General features: G+C 44.0%; 3 protein-coding genes and 2 pseudogenes across 3 annotated transcripts; all 5 read right to left on the bottom strand.

Moving 5' to 3' along the window:
• Window positions 1-1,027: 1,027 nt before the first annotated feature.
• On the bottom strand, window positions 1,028-4,340 carry LOC146679423 (uncharacterized). Its single transcript, XM_085450467.1, has 9 exons — window positions 4,121-4,340; window positions 3,554-3,862; window positions 3,293-3,467; window positions 3,107-3,190; window positions 2,859-3,004; window positions 2,584-2,664; window positions 2,284-2,465; window positions 1,701-1,925; window positions 1,028-1,615 (listed from the first exon to the last, which is right to left on the bottom strand). The coding sequence occupies exons 1-9, from the start codon at window positions 4,195-4,197 to the stop codon at window positions 1,218-1,220; spliced, it is 1,677 nt and encodes a 558-aa protein (XP_085306593.1). The 5' UTR covers window positions 4,198-4,340; the 3' UTR covers window positions 1,028-1,217.
• Window positions 4,341-12,121: 7,781 nt separating this feature from the next.
• On the bottom strand, window positions 12,122-14,187 carry LOC146679422 (cytosolic arginine sensor for mTORC1 subunit 2 pseudogene; annotated as a pseudogene).
• Window positions 14,188-14,260: 73 nt separating this feature from the next.
• LOC146679420 (uncharacterized) lies at window positions 14,261-16,892 on the bottom strand. Its single transcript, XM_085450459.1, has one exon. It carries the CDS (start codon window positions 16,371-16,373, stop codon window positions 15,465-15,467), a length of 909 nt encoding a protein of 302 aa, XP_085306585.1. The 5' UTR covers window positions 16,374-16,892; the 3' UTR covers window positions 14,261-15,464.
• On the bottom strand, window positions 14,710-15,276 carry LOC146679421 (thioredoxin-interacting protein pseudogene; annotated as a pseudogene).
• A 36-nt stretch (window positions 16,893-16,928) lies between the features above and the next one.
• LOC146679419 (uncharacterized) lies at window positions 16,929-21,036 on the bottom strand. Its single transcript, XM_085450461.1, has one exon. It carries the CDS (start codon window positions 18,501-18,503, stop codon window positions 17,595-17,597), a length of 909 nt encoding a protein of 302 aa, XP_085306587.1. The 5' UTR covers window positions 18,504-21,036; the 3' UTR covers window positions 16,929-17,594.
• Window positions 21,037-21,320: the final 284 nt, after the last annotated feature.

The following is a 21,320-nucleotide window of genomic DNA, read 5'->3' as shown; positions in this document are numbered from 1 at the left end:
GCCAGTGTAAAGACCTCAGAGCTGGACTGATGTGGTCCACTTTTTTGGTCTTAGTGAGGACTCGAGCAGCAGAGTTCTGAATGAGCTGTAGTTGTCTGACTGATTTTTTAGGTAGACCTGTAAAGATGCTGTTACAGTAATCAAGCCTACTAAAGATGAATGCATGGACTAGTTTTTCCAGGTCCTGTTGAGACATCAGATCTTTTATCCTTGAAATATTCTTGAGGTGATAGTAAGCTGACTTTGTTATTGTCTTAATGTGTTTTTCTTTTCTTTTTCAAGTTTAGGTCTGCATCCATCACTACACCCAAATTTCTCGCCTGGTTTGTGGTTTTTAGATGTATAGATTGAAGTTCTCTGGTGACCTGTAATCGTTTTTCTTTGGCGCCAAAGACTATTACCTCAGTTTTGTTTTTGTTTAGCTGGAGAAAATTGTGGCACAACCAGTCATTAATTTCCTCAATGCATTTACCAAGAGCCTGTACAGGGCCTTGGTCTCCTTATTTATCTTATTTATCCAAAGTGCGACACCTGAGCGCAGACCCGGGCTGTTAAACAAATATGAGTCAATGCAGATGTCAGACAGACTGTCCAAATTCTCCCAAAGAATCTGCAGGCACCTGTTTAAAATTGGCTTAGGATAGAAAATTCTAAGTCTATTATTGAGATATTCTTATTTTCTGTTAGTAGTTAATCTTTCAAATGACAAGAGATAATGCCTAGATATCTCACCTCATCTTTCATCTGTGTATTACATATTAACTGCAGGAGACACTCATGTAGAGCTAGTATCTCACATTTATTATTATTATTGTTATTATTCATCTGTAAACCTGACGTGTTTCATAATCACCTTGGCTATGTTAATCATCATGCTCTTCAGGAGGCATCAAGACGCGGGGAACACAAATGAGAAATTAAAATGGAGCCACAGTGGAAGCAAAACCAGACACCTGAACATGGAAACACAAGACTTTCACAATAAAACACGAAACAGTGAACGTAAATAATACAATATGAAGCAGAGTGAAATTTGGAAACATCACACTTTATTTCAATACGTAAATTAAAACAAAACAAAACAAAACAAAAAACCCTCAAACCACATTTAAATTACATGCAAGACAATGTAAAAACAGCTGTGTTTTTTAAGAATAAAATCACTACATAAAAAAGCCCATGCAAAGAGAATAGGAAAAGAACAGATAAAATGAAAGTCAGCTGTCCAGCCACTCCAAGTCTTCCCCTTCACCACCATAAGATTTCCGAGTTACCCCGTAGTCCCATAACACCTCCTCACCAACTGCGATGTCCTTCAGGGCAATGAAAAGTATTGTCTCCTGAGGTCCTGCAGGGAAGTTCATTGTAAACTTCTGGGGCTTGATGTTTGGATTTTTTCGGGAATGGTTCATTCGCCTCCCATAGGTGTCAATGTCGGGATGACAGGCACAGGGGAATGCAGTGGCATCGATGCACATCCCTCGGTCACACTCGTCCCTGAAGAAGAACAGATACCCCGACTGGGGCCTCCGTTTCCCTTCTGCTTCAGTGATATATGTCCCGTGGTAATCGCACACTATATCCCCTTTGTGGAAAGGCATAAGTGCGATCACACCTGTAAGTTGAAAGATACCATCGGTCATGACAGGGCTCTTAGAAACGTTCACTTGCAATTTGTCTAAATGTTGTGTGCATTTTACCTTTGCCCTTCCGTTCCCCGAAGTCTTGCAAAGCCAGGCCCTTCCACTTCTGCTCTGCAATCGAAGACATGAGGGACTGGTTGTCTTGTATACTGGGCTGCGGAACAACCCAGGCCTGCAAGATGGCATTGACAGTGGGCTTGTTGGTGTGCCATTTCTCCTTGTCCAAAGCCATCTGCACACGTGCAGGCTGAGGTGGGTTTCCTCTTCTGCCAACTGACTGACCTAAATGAAGTGGTCACAAAGCGACGTACAAGAAATAATGCAAGTGATTATTGCGGCTTAAAAATGAAAAATCAACCATATGCATTTTAGTCAATCACGTATTTGTACCTTAAAATATTCCTTATATTTATAATTGAGCTATCTGTGTATATTTGGGTGTACAACATTGAGTGGGTTATACTTACATGTATTGTATTATTTAATTAGTTCAGACTGTTACTGCTATTGTCTCTACACAAGTGTAACCCACATAATTTTCTTAGAGATTATTAAAGTATTTTCATTCTGAAATACATACAAAACAAACAAAGCAATGCAACAGAAGCAGCTCCATTAACATGACATGCCCAGGCCTTACCGAGAATGTACCCAACTCTGTTCTTCAGCTGAATATCCCTCCATTTCTTGTAGTGGTGTCTGTGCTGTGGAAAGCCAGCCTGTACACACTGCCGTTTGGATGGTGGCTCTCCATTCAGGGTGACCGGGAAGGCCTGGAGGAAGGCATCCCATTCTTGGAGTGGCAGGTGCGTAGATGATGTGCTACATGAAAGGTGTAGAGGAGGGGATGCATCAAATCCATCAAAAGTTTTTAAATGTGGAAACGTGTAACACAGGTTGACTTGTGGTAGTGTGTGATATTTTTAAAAAAAAAGTGTACCTGGCCTGTCCTGGTGTCGGTAGTCCTACTGAGCTTGATGCTGACTCAGCCATAGCATCCCCAGGTTCAGTGCTCAGGTATCTGTGGTTTTTAATGCATGCAAATTAATTAGAGCCAAGAGAGATGAAAAAACCAAAATACAAGGGGCGAACATCTCTGACATACAGCAACATATGTGGCTGACTGTTATGAGTCCAGGGTTAGGGTTTCTCTGTCAGATCAAAGAAACAAATCTTTCTTAATATGCTATTGATCCAGTTAGGTCAAGCACTCACCTCGCTCTCAGGCGTTTTACATCTAATGATGGGTTGGACAGTGGGACCCCACATTCTCCTAGGAAGAACTTGCCCCTGTCATCGCTGCCAGCAATTTGATTTTCCAAGGACACTGGACGGATGTTCCTAAAATAGCAGTCCAACAACTGCAGAGAAAAAAAGGAATCAATGTTAAATATCTCATAAAATCAATTCACAAGGTGCCTATAGAGCAAGAAGAGAGTCGCTGCTGAGAATGAATGACTTACTTGTTCTTCCTGGCTGGTTATCTTCAAGTTACCACTCAGCTCAACACCATCAGCTACTGCTTTCCGCGCCATCCAGTCCTCTACCTGTGTATGTAAAAAAAAAGGTGTTGGAGCTTAAAGAAATACAGACTTACATCAGCTGTCATTTCACTTATCGTGCACTTTGGTTGTTGGTGGCGCACTTACACAAAGTTCTTGAACAGCATTTCCTGTCAGTCCATGTTGTAAAATCAGGATGGCCTCACAGTACTGTCTGAAGGTAGTCATTGCAAATGTGGGGATGCAATCACCGCCAGAAAGTCTTGTGTGGAAATATTCAATATCCTTCTTGGCCACAGCAAGAATTTCCTTCTTATCAGACCTATTGCAAATGTGACAGAGGTAAGACATTATTGAAAGTTTGTATGTGTCATCCAATATGTGGAAGTGGCAATAAGGTCATCATACCTCGCTGTTGGCACGACTGTCGAAAACGCTTGGGGACTGTTCGTGATGATAAATCCACGTGTTTGAAGGCGAGTGCAGAGTTTAATGCAAGATTCTTCATCCTTGCAGTACTCCTGGAGCTCTGAGAAGTTCCAGACTCTACCTTCATTAGAAAACAGCTTCTGTGAAGCAATGGCTCTGGAAGCTTCTTCCTCACATTCCTGTGGTGTGCAGTCTTTCAGGCACACTCTGCTCAGGTGTGTGCGAATGGACTGTTGCGGCTTTTTACAAAGCAGGCAGTAGACAACGTTTCTCTCCATCTTGTTTGCACTGTAAATACAAAGAGTGAGAGGCAGAAAGTGAGAGAGAAAAACTGCATATCAATTTAGTTTATTTTGATAGTATGAGAAAACAAACAAAGAACAACAACAATACATCCACACACAAACTTTGCTTCCATCCCACCCCCCAAAAAAAACTTAAAGAAAAAAAAGTTTTAAAACAAGTTTTAAATTTTAAAAATGAGGAGAATGGCACATGCAAGTTTTACATGTTCAACCACTTAAAAGCCCAACAAACAGTACTTACATTAAAATTGAACCGTTGTCTTCTGTTGTCGTCTTTCTCTCTCTCAGTGTCCTGCGGAAACAGAGTGGCAATAGCATATCACAAGTTGGCTACATTTATGTCCTTGTAGCTGTATGCTTCCCCATCCCCTTTTGCCCACTGAATGACAAAATGACAGGCCCACTTTTATCACCTACTGAACAACCCACTAAACGACCCACTGAACGACCCATTGACCCACCCACTGAACTGAATTTCTTGGTGAAAAATGTTTCTCATGTTACTTTAAGAGCTGTTAAAACGAACTAGTCCATTCTCCCGAGTGTTACTTTGTGTGTGTGTGTGTGTGTGTGTATATATATATATATATATATATATATATATATATAAAAATTGTAAAAATTAACTATTGCTGTGCAGCAGTCTTTAAAGAAGGTGGTGCTCAAAGTAAAAAAAGGGGCACATATAACCAGGCTGTATAGCAACAACACACATTCATCGGTATTCATATATATATATATATATATATATATATATATATATATATATATATATATATATATATATATTTTTTTTTTAAACTTTTCTATCAGTCCTTCACAAAGAGGGAACAGTCTGTCTACATATTGGCCATCTCTCAGCTGGTGCTGGTTCCTGCTCATACTCTTCCTTAGGCGCTTGTGACTGTGTCCCCCTGTATCATCAAGGGTCCCAAAGCCAACACAGATGACCCTGCTAAAGTGGGTCCCCCAGTCTCTCCTGACTCTGGACATTTGCAGGTTCTCACACCTGGAAGTCAAGCAGGTCATAGGCTGCAGCACTGAAACACAAGTTACAGTTATAGGTAAATGTTCATGTACCTATAACTGTATGTATGAACAGTTTATGAACATTCAGCTCATAGATTTCTCACTTCTGAACTCTTTTAGTGTGTTTTTTTTCATTTATTGTTTAATCATGTGTGTGTGCCTGTGTGTGGTTATGAGCACCTTCTACAGAAGCATCACTGAGAGTATTCCCATTTAACACTCGTAATAACACACGCTGAAAATACTCCTTCTGTTGTTCTTTTTCAGTACTGTACACCACCTGATGGTTTTGGCTCCTGTCTCTTTTTGCTTTCTCTCTCATTGTGGAAAAGCATTATAAACATGCCAAAGAGAGATGGGTTCATGCATTTCAGTTTTAACTGTTAAGCATTCTGTGTGCATGCCTGTCTGGTTGTGTGTGTGTGTAAGACATTTGCTGTGTATGTAACCTTCCTGTCGTTGCCGGGTCAAATCTCACCAATTTACAAATTTAAAAAACCCTCACCAATATTGGGTTTTACATCTGAGTGCCTCAAGGCCTTAGTACGTCCTCCACACTATGCACTTGAACATATTAAGGTGATGAGAACTTCTTTTGTTTAACTTTGAGTGTTTGAATCAAGTTTGTTACATATGTGGGAATAGGAATCCACCCCCACCCCACCCCCTTTTGCCTACTGAATGACAAAATGAAAGGCCCACTTTTCCCACTTACTGAACAACCCACTAAACGACCCACTGAACGACCCATTGACCCACCCACTGAACTGAATTTCTTGGTGAAAAATGTTTCTCATGTTACTTTAAGAGCTGTTAAAACTAACTAGTCCATTCTCCCGAGTGTTACTTTGTGTGTGTGTGTATATATATATATATATATATATATATATAAATTGTAAAAATTAAAGCCGGCTATTGCTGTGCAGCAGTCTTTAAAGAAGGTGGTGCTCAAAGTAAAAAAAGGGGCACATATAACCAGGCTGTATAGCAACAACACACATTCATCGATATTCATATATATATATATATATATATATTCATATATATATATATATATATATATTCATATATATATATATCTATATATATCTATATTCATATATCTATATATATCTATATTCATATATCTATATATATCTATATATATATATATATATATATATATATATATATAGATATATGAATATATATATATATATATATATATTCATATATCTATATATATATATATATATATATATATATATATATATATATATATATATATATACATATATATATATATGTATATATATATATATGAATATATATATGAATATATATATATATAAAGTTTAAAATATATATATATATATATATATATATATATATATATATATATATATATATATTTTAAACTTTTCTATCAGTCCTTCACAAAGAGGGAACAGTCTGTCTACATATTGGCCATCTCTCAGCTGGTGCTGGTTCCTGCTCATACTCTTCCTTAGGCGCTTGTGACTGTGTCCCCCTGTATCATCAAGGGTCCCAAAGCCAACACAGATGACCCTGCTAAAGTGGGTCCCCCAGTCTCTCCTGACTCTGGACATTTGCAGGTTCTCACACCTGGAAGTCAAGCAGGTCATAGGCTGCAGCACTGAAACACAAGTTACAGTTATAGGTAAATGTTCATGTACCTATAACTGTATGTATGAACAGTTTATGAACATTCAGCTCATAGATTTCTCACTTCTGAACTCTTTTAGTGTGTTTTTTTTCATTTATTGTTTAATCATGTGTGTGTGCCTGTGTGTGGTTATGAGCACCTTCTACAGAGGCATCACTGAGAGTATTCCCATTTAACACTCGTAATAACACACGCTGAAAATACTCCTTCTGTTGTTCTTTTTCAGTACTGTACACCACCTGATGGTTTTGGCTCCTGTCTCTTTTTGCTTTCTCTCTCATTGTGGAAAAGCATTATAAACATGCCAAAGAGAGATGGGTTCATGCATTTCAGTTTTAACTGTTAAGCATTCTGTGTGCATGCCTGTCTGGTTGTGTGTGTGTGTAAGACATTTGCTGTGTATGTAACCTTCCTGTCGTTGCCGGGTCAAATCTCACCAATTTACAAATTTAAAAAACCCTCACCAATATTGGGTTTTACATCTGAGTGCCTCGAGGCCTTAGTACGTCCTCCACACTATGCACTTGAACATATTAAGGTGATGAGAACTTCTTTTGTTTAACTTTGAGTGTTTGAATCAAGTTTGTTACATATGTGGGAATAGGAATCCACCCCCACCCCCTTTTGCCTACTGAATGACAAAATGAAAGGCCCACTTTTCCCACTTACTGAACAACCCACTAAACGACCCACTGAACGACCCATTGACCCACCCACTGAACTGAATTTCTTGGTGAAAAATGTTTCTCATGTTACTTTAAGAGCTGTTAAAACTAACTGGTCCGTTCTCCCGAAGTTTACTTTGTTCTTCTAGACCAGGGGTAGGCAACCTTTCTGATGGCGAGTGCCATTTAAAATGTCCTCAGAAGTCAGTGTGCCAAATGATGTTATGGTGTTATAACATCATTTGGCAACATAATAATGGTGTTATTTGTCTCTCAGAAACAGCTCATAACTTTCCTTCAACTCATTCCTGTCACCTAAAAGGTAAACCTTTCTCCATCACCTGTCCAGCTCTGATGATTCAGTAAGGACATCTCCTGGATTCATCTTCATGTTTCCCTCTCACCAGATATACAAACCATCATGAGCAGCAGCTTTTACAGCTGTGGCTCCAGCAAACATCAGCTGATACTAGAAAGTAATATCAAATTCCAAATTCTAACAGCAGCTGATCAAGCTTAAACGTGCTGCTCTTGTTTAGCGCAACATCCGCTGGTTTCTTCTTTCTGGCGCAAAGTGGGCGATAAATAAACACGAGAAAAGCCGTTGAAGTAGCAACAGGAGCGAGAGGGGGGAGAATGAGAGGAGAAGAGGCAGCTGACAGCGTAAAGACAGAATAAATCTAGCTTTGTGTCTTTTTTTCCATTCTAGCTGAAGTCCGGGACAAACTGTGTTCCTTTTCACCTTAATACAAAACGCGTGATATTTTCTCTGAATGAGGGTTGATTCCGTCTTTTTTACAGGCAACTCTACTAACTAACCTTATGAATAAAATACAGTTCACTATGGTATCAGTAACATCAAAGCACCCGCCCAGCTGTATGGAAACTCCATCATGCTAGCTAGGTATTGTAACTGACTGTAAAAAGTCAGCATAACAAAAATAAACTCCACCTAAAATTGGTTTATATCTGACCCAGATAGACTGCAGGTCATAACTTCTTACCATAAGTTCAGTTCACCTGATACTCGGACAGGTGTCCTGCCAAACTAGGTATCCCCGACAGAATTTGTTTCCCCTGCGTCCGGAGCACACGCTGGACTGTCCAAATCACGGACAAACAGTATCCCACATTGTTGATTTTTAGTTTACAAACACTTCTCATAATGACTAACTACTCCTGACATTTTTGAGAAGTTAGCTCTTTATACAACGAAGTTATAGTGGGATACAAATAATATCAGGCTGATCCTGCCACAATTTGTTCCCCCTGTGTAAATCACGGACAAACAGTATCTCACATTGCTGATTTTTCATTCACAAACACTTCTTATTATGACGCATTACTCCTGAAACTTTAGAGGATTTAGCTCTTTTTAGAGTAAAGTTACAGGAGAATAAAAATAGTTATCAGCCAAAATGTTAATGTTTTATTAAAATAATCCCATCTGATACCCCGTGAGATGAGAAAAGATAAGATAACTCTTTATTGTCATTTCACAGTCATACATAGTACAGTAGTACAATGAAATTGGAAAACTGTCCTACGTCGGCTTTTCCAATAAATAAATAAATAAATAAATATATATATATATATATATATATATATATATATATATATATATATATATATATATATATATATATATAACATAATTTTCTGTTGTAACCCTCAAACTGAATGGTAATGTAACGATACTAATTTTTCACTTTTTCACAAAATGAAAACATCAGTACTTCCTGCGTGCTCCCAGCACAGGGGAAACTACCTACTTTGGCACAACAGATCCAAGTATAAAAACAATGCTGTTCACGGTTGAGGTAGTGTCCAAACTGACGGACAGAGATTCAGTCACAGGTAGATGTTCCCACAGCTCTTTAAATGAATTCTGGCTGAAGGGTAGATTCTGATTAAAAACCAAAATGCCATCCTGCCTCAGTTAAAAAGGTTCCTAAAACTGTACTGCCTGATCAGTCACTGTACACTGTTAGGTTGTGGAAGATAATCCCTCGTCCTCCTCATACTGCAGACTGTTTAGGAAACTTGGCTCAGAGCTGCAGAAGTTCTTGACTGTCGTACATTTGTGGTTAGTCTGATGAAACTCATTTTCAGTGTACTGACTGAAAGTGAACAGCGGGTCCTCACTCCACGTCTGTGGTAAAGGGTTAGGGTGTTGAAAAAAGATCAGGGAACCAGCAATCGCCGGTTCCTTGAGATGCACTCTCCACCGTGGGACAGGATGGTGGTACCCCTGCCCCAGTTCAAAAAAATTGCCCATCTTGGGTTTACGCGCATCTACTGAGCTCTTCGCGACGTTTCGGCGTTCCTTCGCCTTCTTCAGGCCGAGCTCAGTGTGTCTGTGTTGTGTGCCTTGTGCCAGAACTAAACTGAAAATATTAGAGCAATATTTCAATGAAATATCCTGAAACGCGTACCTTCACTCAGAAATCGGGGCTGGGGAAACAAAAGCAGAGTCTGAAAGTTTGAGGACAAACAGTCAAATCTTTTTCTCTCTCTCTTTTTTTTTTTTTAAACATGTCATAAAGACGAGACCCACAAACTCAGTATGTCTACTCATTAGCTACCTTGCATTATAAATATATAAAGTTTTAAAAAGTGCTTATTAAAAGAAACTATAGTGATGTGATAACTTCCAGCAGTGTCATTCTCATTTTTGTTCTTGACCAGCATTAATACGAAATGTCAGGGAGAGCAAAACGGTCGTCCTTCACAGTCCTCCTCCAACACTGACAAGGATTGTCCACAAAAAAACCCCAAAAAAACCCCCCAAAGAACTGGTCTCCCATTAACATTCATTCAACGTGTACACAAAGATAGACGTTTTTGGAAAAGCATAGTTAATACAAAAGGAGACTTCTCAAACTAAAGAGGAGAGTATTGGCGACTGGTAACACACTGCTGCTGCGACCGACTGGAACACAAGACGACAGGTAAAAATTAAAATAACTAGCAATAATTAGGGGTTAGGTTGGTGTCTAGGTGGGGGTTTTGGTGGGTGCCGGACGCTGTGGCGAAGAGGCCACGCCGATGGCTTCTTCGGTTCTGGAGATATGGCGAATCGGACCAAAAAGGATGGGACAAAACGGTCCCAATCGGAGAAAGGAAGGTGCAGAGGGCCTGGGTCCACCACCACTGTACTCAGCAGGCCCTGCCGGGTCGTTAGACACGCAGCATGGCAGGGATTGGTGACATAACATGTAGCAGTTTCCCTTCACAGAAGCGTCTGCAGCAGGTGGGTGGAGGAGGAGGCAGCAGAACCAGGCCTTTGGAGCACTGTGTCATCTCCTGGTCCTGATGCTTTGAATCTCCCTCTCTGTCTGTCTGTCTGTCTGTCACACACACACACACACACACACACACACACACACACACAGAAGCTGGTCAAGTGCTGTGCAACTGGGATTGCACCTGTCGTCCACAGGAGGGCGCCTAGCTGGGAAGTCCAGTACATTCCATATTAAAGTTGTTGCAAGTGCATTTTTTGTGTAAAAGAGACACACACACACACACACACACACACACACACACACTCACACTGTAAGGTCTGAAGTGCAAAATTTGAATTACATTCCTTTGTATCTCTCCCTCTCTCTCACTCTGTCTCTCTCTCTCTCTCTCTCTCTCTCTGTCAACACACACACACACACACACACACACACACACACACACTCACACTGTAAGGTCTGAAGTGCAAAATTTGAATTACATTCCTTTGTATCTCTCCCTCTCTCTCACTCTGTCTCTCTCTCTCTCTCTCTCTCTCTCTGTCAACACACACACACACACACACACACACACACACACACACACACACACACACACACAAGCTGGTCAGCTGCTTTGCAACTCAATGCGGTACAAATCGACTTGTGTGCCTCTTTTTCTCTTTGGGTTTTCTGTGTGTTTTTTAAAATTTTTAAATCCACAGCAAGTGTCTCTCTCTCTCTCTCTCTGTCTGTCTCTCTGTCACACACACACACACACACACACACACACACACACACACACACACACACTGTAAGGTCTGAAGTGCAAAATTTGAATTACATTCCTTTGTATCTCTCCCTCTCTCTCTCCCTCTCTCTCTCTCTCTCTCTCTCTCTCTGTCAACACACACACACACACACACACACACACACACACACGCTCAATGGAGTATAAAATAAAGACCGGGGCAGTTCTCTCACTGGAGTCTCTTAGAGTGGAGGCTGCCCTTGCTAGCAAGAAGTTCTGTGTGTTTCTCTTCTCTGAGTCTTTACTGAAGAAGTGTTTTATAACATTTTCCTTAACAACTGACATGTGTTTTTTGTGTAAAAGAGAGAGAGACACACACACACACACACACACACTCACACTCAGCGGCTCAGAGATGAGGGAAAAACAACAGAAATCAGGATAGATTTTAATGTCAGGAGATGCCCTGTGATGCTGGGGCCATTGTGTAAGATTGGAATGTGTACCAGTGGCTGGTGGGTGGTCCTTGAAGGTCCCGGGAGGAGGCGGCGAGGAGGCAGCGGGTGGCTGGGCTTGAGCTGTGGATCAGGGACGTCATTAATTCTGCCTGGTGCTGCGTGTGCCCTGTGCAGCTTGGATGTCTGCCGCTGACGCTCTGTGGTTCCTGTTCCTGTCATAAAAGGCCCTGTACAAGGGGAGAAGAAATGCATCATTGGTTACCACAAATAAAACAGTGTCTTTCTGCCTGTGTCATTCTGTTTGGTTTCTTTGAGCGTTTGTTTCTTAAATACACAGCAAGTGTCACTCTCTCTCTCTCTCTCTGTCACACACACACACACACACACACACACACCAAAGCACACACACACACACACACCAAAGCACGCACACACACACACACAGACACTGTGAGGTCTGCAGTTCAAAATTTGAATCTCAGAGCTTGGTGTTTTTGTCTCCCTCCAGTGGACAAATGCAGGTATGATTAGGGTTGGTTAGGGATGAGGAAAGAGAAAGGGGACCCAGCAGCCGCTGGACCCCCTTGGAGGCACGCTCACGACGAATGAAGTGGGCAGACGTCCCCCGTTCAAAAAATTGCCCATATAGGGTGATAATTGGCCAATGCGCATCGTTGGGCCTTCGCGACGTTTCGGCGTATTTGTGCCTTTTTCAAGCTGGCCCAACGTGTCTTCTGTTTCTGTTTCTTGCCTGTCTCGGCTTTTATATACTCTCTGTCTCCACCCACTTTGGGCTTTCTGTTTTCTTTCTTTTCTTTATATTTCTGTTTCTCTGTTTGTTCTTTAACTTTCTTATATTTCTCAACTTGTACGTTTTCTTTTCTTATTTCTCAACTTGTACGTTTTCTTTTTCTTATTCTTTCTTTAACTTTTTCATTCTGTTTATATTTTTAATTTTTAAATGGCACCCCCTGCTTTATTGACATCCCGTCCTGTATTTTTCCTCTCTGGCACCCCCTTCTCATTTGTCCTTTCCAGTTCTACGGCTTTTACGTGTTTCTTCCATTTCTCAACTTGTACGTTTTTCTTTTTCTTATTTCACAACTTGTACGTTTTCTGTTTCTTATGACTGGATAAGGGGTGAATGATAGGACGGGGCACTAGTTTTGGTTTCACAAAGCCATTGGTCACCCCCAGATTGTGAGCAGCAACAGTCTCCCCGTTGACCACTCGAAACAAAGTGAATTCGGAAGACAGAGTGTGCATGACCATCGGGAGATCTCGCTCTCGAACCAGGATGAAGTCCGTCTGATACGTCGACAGCATGAAAACAGAAATGTTGTGGTCGGCCAGTGGTGCGATGACTGATTTAGCGATTTTGGTGACTCCTATGGGTTGTGAAGTGGATGTGTTGCTACCTCCTGACACCACGTTAAGGGCCACCCACGTGGCGTCGGCAACGCTGATGTGCTCCGACTGGGGCAGCTCTTTAAATCCTTCCTCGTCGACGATGATGGTATAGTCCTCTGGAGTCTCTGTCAAACTGAAAAACTTGCATCTTGTTTTGGAGGCCAGGAAGGCGAGTTTTATTAATCCGTGAGTGCAAATCTGGATCCCTTCTTTCTCTATACTCGCCACTTTCAAGCTGTGCTCTAAAATATGAAGCTCCATCTTTTACGTCTTCTCATTTGAGGAAGGACTAAAATGGGTTAGGGTGGGGAAGATAATCCCTTCTCCGAAAGGAAAAGGAGCGTGCACGGTCCATCCCTCCCTGCGGCCCTCCGTACCCGTCCCAGAAGACTTGGCGGTCACGTTGGCGGCGGCGGCCATAGCATACCACCGTCCAGCCGTCGTCCATGGCGTCCAGAATTTTTTTCTTCTTTTCTTTTTTCCAAAAAAAATTAAATGTGCTTCAAAAAATATTTATTTAATTTTAATGTGAACAAAAAACGCTTTCCAAAATGTGGAAAGGAAAAAGTCACGTAAAAACAGTAAACAACAAAAGAAGGTGTGCCAAAAAAAACTGTTTATTTAAAAATAAACACAAAAAACACAACGTTTCGACCGTACACGGTCTTCTTCAGGTGTGGCACACAGAAAACTGTAAGCTAGGTTAGCTGGCAACAGTTGGACTGGCAGAGATGTGCTCTCATCGAGTGCCGAGTGGAAAATGAGCTCCTGTGTGAGCTCCGCCTTTTATATTCTCCCCTCGGCTTTCATACAAAAACATCTGCACGTATCAAGAGCGTATTACAAACATATTTTCTCACAAATGAGTCATTAACAGTGATTTCCCTGCGCCCTGAAAGAACAGAAGTTGTGAATTCACAGAAGTGGAACTCTTAAATGAAATGTTGCCTGGGACAACTGCAGATCAGATACAAGGATCCTCAGATAAAGTGCGTTCCATCGAGAGCGTGTGGTATGGACGGCACTCGCAGTAATTAGCACCAGTCACCAAGCTGTGGTGACTGGTGGAAGTTGCATATCTCCACATCAAAAACATTGTTCAGTTGAACAGAGTCTTCTGGGCAGTAGGAGAGTCAAAAGCAACAATATAGGAATAAAGGACTTTTTTCAAACACTGGTAACACTACTGACATTTAAGGAAGAAATTTACATGCTGTGATTCTGAAAAGCAACAGTGTTCCCAACAATTTCGTAACAGCGATGCAAACTGAGTGGACTGGTAAAAGGATGTTTCCTTTTGAGTAGTCCTGTAAAAATACAGTCTTGGAGTGCAATGAGAAAAAGCCACGGTGCCACAGCAGGCCAGTGCTCGGCCCAGTAACAAAGTCATAGTGGCTGTAAATGGAGAGTCTCTGGAAAGGGCAGCTTATTCAGAAATGCAGCATATCACTGTGCCATCGGGCCTCAACATCTCTGGTCTGAGGAGCACGAGCAGGAAGACTCATAAGCGATGAAGCAGGTTGAAGGCAGCTGACATAACAAACGACCAACATTTCAGTCCACCTCCACACTCGTGCCTTTACTTCTCCATCCAACCTCCTCTGGAGTTCAGACCTTCTGCCTGTTTTCAAGTTTGGTCCTTAACAGGTGGACCACAGTTCCACGGTTCCCACTGGTGGACTTCAGCCGACCGGCAGCATGCGAGCATTGCCGTTGAACTCCTCCTCCGCCTCACAGTCCCATCTTTATGAACGCACCAGCCTTCCAGTACCCAGGGACCGTCAGGGATGAACATGCAGGTGACTTTCTTCTGCTTCATGCCACCTGCTGGAGACAGCAGGTCTGGGGTGTTGACATCCAGTGGCTCCTCCACCTCGAAACATTTCTTGCACTCTAGCACGGGCTGCTGCGGCCTCTCCATCAGGGCTTTGACACAGTACTGGACGTAGCCGAACTTCCCCTTGTATGACGACACCAGTTGCCCTTGCTGAGGGAGCTCGAATCCAAACGTGTACTCGTACTTGTTGCCAGGTCTCAACACCACAGAGCCGTCAGAGTCTGTGGGCTGGTCTTGCAGCCGCAGGACCGTTTCATGTCTGAGGTACTCGGCCTCCTGTCGGCACCGCTGCTTGCCTTTAGCGTACTCCACCTTGGCGCAGCCCAGACCCAGAAGCTTCAGCGCGGACACCCGCATCATTAGGGTTAGGGCGTTGGTTACGGCCCCGTCCCCCCTGGGGGGGACCGAGGAATGCGCGGTCCTTCCCTCCTGGGTTAGGATTATGGTGATAGCAGGCCACCAGGGGCCTGAGTGCACTGTCCATCAATGGGGGCCGGGAGGTGGAGACCCTGCCCAGCAGGTCCAAAAATTACCCATGTCTTGGGTTAGATCTTTCTTATCTCCGTCAGGACAAGTTCTGTGAGGTTTTCACACTCGCCTATTGAATCAGTCAGATGGGTCAGTCTGTTCTGGTCCACCTTCAGGATGGACAGCTGTTTCAGAGACCCTATGCTGTCCGGGACGACCTCCAGCAGGTTCTGTGTGAGCAGCAGGTCTGTGAGAGCCAGGAGGCCATTCAGCTCTGACGGGAGCTCCTCCAGACGATTCTCCGACACATCCAGACACACCAACCTACGAAGGTTTCCCAGCTCTGGTGGTAATGAGGACAACTGGTTACGGTCCAGCCACAGCTCCCTTAGGTTGGGGAGAGCGCCGAGGGTATCCGGCAAAACTTCCAGTTCATTGCTGCCCAGGTCCAGCTGTTCCAGTTTCACCAGGAAAGAGAGCGACGTGGGCAGAGACTTCAACAGGTTCTCCCTGAGCTCCAACGTCACCAGGTTGGCCAAATTTCCAATGTCATTGGGCAACATCTGTAATGACACATCATTGAGGGCCAGGTGAGCGAGCGCTCGGAGTTCAGTGAAACCATCCGGCAATCTGGAGAGGGGGTTTCCACTGAAGTCTGCAATCTCCAAGGCCCTGCAAAACTTAATGCTCTCTGGGATCTCAGAAATATCGTTCCTGGAGATGTCCAATTCCACCAGTTGCATGAAGTTAGCCACCTCAGGCGGGAGTCTCTGGATCTCATTGTCGCTCAGGCCAAGTTTCCGGAGGTTCAGTAGTCTGAAGAAAGGCTTTGGTAGCTCTTTGAGTTGATTGGCATCAAGGAGAAGCTCCTCCAAACTGCGGCTGTATCGAAATATTTCATCAGGAACCGTCTGCAAGTTGCAATGCCGCTTGTCCACCGACTCGACGTGGCGGTTGCAGCGCCACAGGGGGATACACTTCAGCATGTCCGGCCGCCGGAGGGGAGGGGGGTCTGGTTAGGGGGTTAGGATTATGGTGATAGCAGGCCACCCTTTCAGGGGCCTGAGTGCACTGTCCATCAATGGGGGCCGGGAGGTGGAGACCCTGCCCAGCGGGTCCAAAAATTACCCATGTCTTGGGTTCGATCTGCAATGAGCCATCGCGACGTTTCGGCATCGTAGTGCCTTCCTCAGGCTGGCTCAGGTCAGTACTGGTTGCAGGTAAGTGTTTTTCTCTCCCTTTTATACAGGTTTTACAGGTAAGTATTTCTTTTAATTTTCACCGCCATTTATTTAAGTTTTTACATTCCTTTTACTTAGGTTTTTGCAGGTAAGCACTTTTTTCTTCCTTTTATACAGGTTTTTTCCTTTAGGGTTGCAGGTAAGCATTTCTTTAATTCCTTTTATTTAGGGTTTGCAGGTAAGCACTTTTTTCTAACTTTTTTCTCTCCTTTTTCTTCAGGTATTGCAGGTAAGCATTTCTTTTAATTTTTCTTCCTTTTACTTAGGCTTTTTTTAACTCCTTTTTTTTATGGATTTTGCATCTCCCAAAAACTTTTTTTTAATGATTTTCTCATATTCAAACATACTACAACAAGTCAAGTGTGAGAGGAAAAGCACATTTCCACCATTTTTGATTAGCCTTAAAGGGCAAGAACTACTGAATGGTTGCCTTTCTTCTTCTTCTTTTTTCCTTTTTTAATTTCACTTTTTACACTAGTGGTACAGCAAAATATATTTTTTTCAGCTGTTACTTTGACAACAGTTAAATGTGCAATAGAGAGCCTTCACAGTCCACATTTGTCTGGCCTCAGATGGGATGTGTTTTGTGTGTTAATGAGATCTGTGTGCAAAAGTCATGTATTCATTCATTCCTTTTTCCACCCAACAACTTTTCACTTCTTGTCCTGACACAAAGAACAGTAAATATAAGGCCTGAGTCTGAATTAGTGGTTTCTTAACTTTACAGTCCTGACTGTGTAGTGGAGCCACACTAGTTCTAGCTCTGCACTTCTTGTAACCCCCCCCTGGTTAGGGTTAGGGTTTTAGGGCCAGGCAGGGGCATCTCCCACCCCCACGAGGCACGGGCTGGTTAGGATTATGGTGATAGCAGGCCACCCTTTCAGGGGCCTGAGTGCACTGTCCATCAATGGGGGCCGGGAGGTGGAGACCCTGCCCAGCGGGTCCAAAAATTACCCATGTCTTGGGTTAGATCTTTCTTATCTCCGTCAGGACAAGTTCTGTGAGGTTTTCACACTCGCCTATTGAATCAGTCAGATGGGTCAGTCTGTTCTGGTCCACCTTCAGGATGGACAGCTGTTTCAGAGACCCTATGCTGTCCGGGACGACCTCCAGCAGGTTCTGTGTGAGCAGCAGGTCTGTGAGAGCCAGGAGGCCATTCAGCTCTGACGGGAGCTCCTCCAGACGATTCTCCGACACATCCAGACACACCAACCTACGAAGGTTTCCCAGCTCTGGTGGTAATGAGGACAATTGGTTACGGTCCAGCCACAGCTCCCTTAGGTTGGGGAGAGCGCCGAGGGTATCCGGCAAAACTTCCAGTTCATTGCTGCCCAGGTCCAGCTGTTCCAGTTTCACCAGGAAAGAGAGCGACATGGGCAGAGACTTCAACAGGTTCTCCCTGAGCTCCAACGTCACCAGGTTGGCCAAATTTCCAATGTCATTGGGCAACATCTGTAATGACACATCATTGAGGGCCAGGTGAGCGAGCGCTCGGAGTTCAGTGAAACCATCCGGCAATCTGGAGAGGGGGTTTCCACTGAAGTCTGCAATCTCCAAGGCCCTGCAAAACTTAATGCTCTCTGGGATCTCAGAAATATCGTTCCTGGAGATGTCCAATTCCACCAGTTGCATGAAGTTAGCCACCTCAGGCGGGAGTCTCTGGATCTCATTGTCGCTCAGGCCAAGTTTCCGGAGGTTCAGTAGTCTGAAGAAAGGCTTTGGTAGCTCTTTGAGTTGATTGGCATCAAGGAGAAGCTCCTCCAAACTGCGGCTGTATCGAAATATTTCATCAGGAACCGTCTGCAAGTTGCAATGCCGCTTGTCCACCGACTCGACGTGGCGGTTGCAGCGCCACAGGGGGATACACTTCAGCATGTCCGGCCGCCGGAGGGGAGGGGGGTCTGGTTAGGGGGTTAGGGTTTAGGTGATAACAGGCCACCAAGGGCCTGACTGCACTGTCCATCAATGGGGGCCGGGAGGTGGAGACCCTGCCCGGCGGTTCCAAAAATTACCCATGTCTTGGGTTTGAGAGCTAATGGGCTATCGCGAGACGTTTCGGCATAGAAGTGCCTTCTTCAGTCGAGCCCAGGTGAATAAGTGTTTTCCTTTTTGTTTCTTTCCTTTATACAGGCTTTATTTTAACAGGTAAGTTTTTTCTTTCCTTTATACAGGCTTTATTTTAACAGGTAAGTTTTTTTCTAGGGTTGTGCCCTCCCACCCCGATCGACTGGCAAACGTGGCCTGCCATCAGAGGGCTGCCGCCGGGCCCGGCACCTTCGCCGGCGCCTTCGGGCGGTCAGCTCCTCCGGCCCGCAGGCTCGCCTCTAGCGCTGGCCGGGGGTTACAGCGCGAAGGTCGAAGGGGGTGGTGGTTCTCGGACCCCGCCCTGTCCTCCCCACGCTTCCCCCCCCCCCCGCCAGACGCGATCGCTCGGTAGCGAGACCGAGACGCCCGGTCCGTCCCGGTGGTCATACCACGGCGGGCCTCGTCGCAGAGTGGGTAGGCAAACCCAGAGTTTGCCCACCCCGCGAGGGCGACGGGGCCCCGTCCGGCAAACACGGTTTCTCGAACCCTCGCCCCGGTCCACACGTGCATCCGGAAAGCCTCGCCCTGGTCGACAGGGCTCAGTAGCCCCGAGCGAGCGAGCGAGCGCGTGCGTGCGCGCCGCTGCCGCCGCCTGAGGGGCTACCTGGTTGATCCTGCCAGTAGCATATGCTTGTCTCAAAGATTAAGCCATGCAGGTCTAAGTACACGCGGCCGGTACAGTGAAACTGTGAATGGCTCATTAAATCAGTTATGGTTCCTTTGATCGCTCATCCGTTACTTGGATAACTGTGGCAATTCTAGAGCTAATACATGCAAACGAGCGCTGACCCTCCGAGAAGAAAGTCACCTGCATGTTCATCCCTGACGGTCAGGTGTCATTGAATGCAAAAATTGACCGGCGTGGATTCTGTGAAGGCGAAGAGATCTGCATCAATGCGAAGTTTGAGAACACCTGCTCCCGCATTGTTGTGCCCAAGGCTGCCATCATAGCCAAACACACCTACCAGGCAAACGGCCGCACCAAGATCCTACGCCAGAAGCATTTATTAGGATTGTCTCTTTATCTTTTTATGGCACCCCCTGTCTTTTTTGACATCCCGTCCTTTGTTCACTGTACTTTTGTTTATGGCACCCCCTTCCTTTAAATCCTTTCCGTGTGTATTTACATTATTTTCTTTGTTTTATCTTACGTGACTTCTTGTCTTTTTCTGTTTCTGTTTATCTTTCTTTCTTGTACGTGACTTCTTGTCTTTTTCTTTTTCTGACTACTTGTCTTTCTCTCTTGTACGTGACTTCTTGTCTTTTGCTTTTTCTGCTTATCTTTCTTTCTTGTACGTGACTTCTTGTCTTTTTCTTTTTCTACTTGTTTTTCTTTCTTACGTGACTTCTTGTCTTCGTTTTTTGTGTTAGGGACCCCCCTGTGGTTAGGGTTAGGGTAAGATAGAGGGCAGGGGCACCCCCAACCCCACGAGGCACTGGCTGGTTAGGTGTTAAGAAAAGAATCAGGCCACCAGCAAGCTGGTAGCCTGAGGTGCACGGGCCATCGATGGGGCCGGGTGGTGGTGTCCCTGCCCTGGTTCAAAAAATTGCCCATATCTAGGGTTTTAGTGCACATTTAGCATTCACTGGGCCGTTCGCGACGTTTCGGCATGTTTTTGCCTTCTTCAGGCCGACCCAGTGTGTCTTGTCTTTGTCTCTCTGTTTTCTGTTTGCCTCTCTTGGCCTTTTATACTCTTGTTAGCTCCTCCCACTTGGGCTTTTTTAAGTTGACTGCTTGTCCTTTTCTTTTTCTGACTTCTTGTCTTTTTCTTTTTCTGCTTTTCTTTCTATTTTACGTGACTTCTTGTCTTTCATATCTTTAGTTTTCTTACTATTTTTCTCTTTGTTTTCCCCTTGTTTTTTCTTGTCTTTCTGTGTTTACTCCATATTCAGACAAGGCGAGCAGGAGAAAGAAAACCAGCTTTCTAGAAATTTTAGTGCAAATTGCTGGAGTCAGATACATTTATTAGGATTGTCTCTTTATCTTTTTATGGCACCCCCTGTCTTTTTTGACATCCCGTCCTTTGTTCACTGTACTTTTGTTTATGGCACCCCCTTCCTTTAAATCCTTTCCGTGTGTATTTACATTATTTTCTTTGTTTTATCTTACGTGACTTCTTGTCTTTTTCTGTTTCTGCAGCAGGTTGGTACAGGAGCAGGCACCAGAAGCAGGCCTGTGGAGCACTATGTCATCTGCTCGGCCTTGCTTCAGGATGCACTGTACAATTCGATAGCAAGACCTCATGGGTTACCACAAAAAAAACAGTGTCTTTCTGCCTCTGTCGTTCTCTTTGGTTTGTTTGAGCGCTTGTTTTTTAAATACACAGCAAGTGTCTCTCTCTCTCTCTCTCTGTCTGTCTCTCTGTCACACACACACACACACACACACACACACACACACACACAGAAGCAGAGCAGCTGCTGTGCCACTGGGATTGAACAAGAGGTGCTCCCTCTGCTGGCTCAATGCGGTACAAAGTGTCTGAAGGAGTTATACCGGCGAAAATAACATCTTTCAATTGCATGTTTGGTCCACAGGATGGCGCCTAGAATGTTAAGGTTCAAAATTGAGGAAAGAGAGTACACACCACCCATGGTCCAGAGGAT

Source organism: Copadichromis virginalis, unplaced genomic scaffold, assembly GCF_057382275.1.
Source record: "Copadichromis virginalis isolate Kocher_CV1m ecotype Utaka unplaced genomic scaffold, C_Virginalis_male_GT1.1 unmapped_scaffold_2, whole genome shotgun sequence".
Taxonomy (NCBI): domain Eukaryota; kingdom Metazoa; phylum Chordata; class Actinopteri; order Cichliformes; family Cichlidae; genus Copadichromis; species Copadichromis virginalis.
This window is presented reverse-complemented; position numbering and strand designations above follow the sequence as displayed.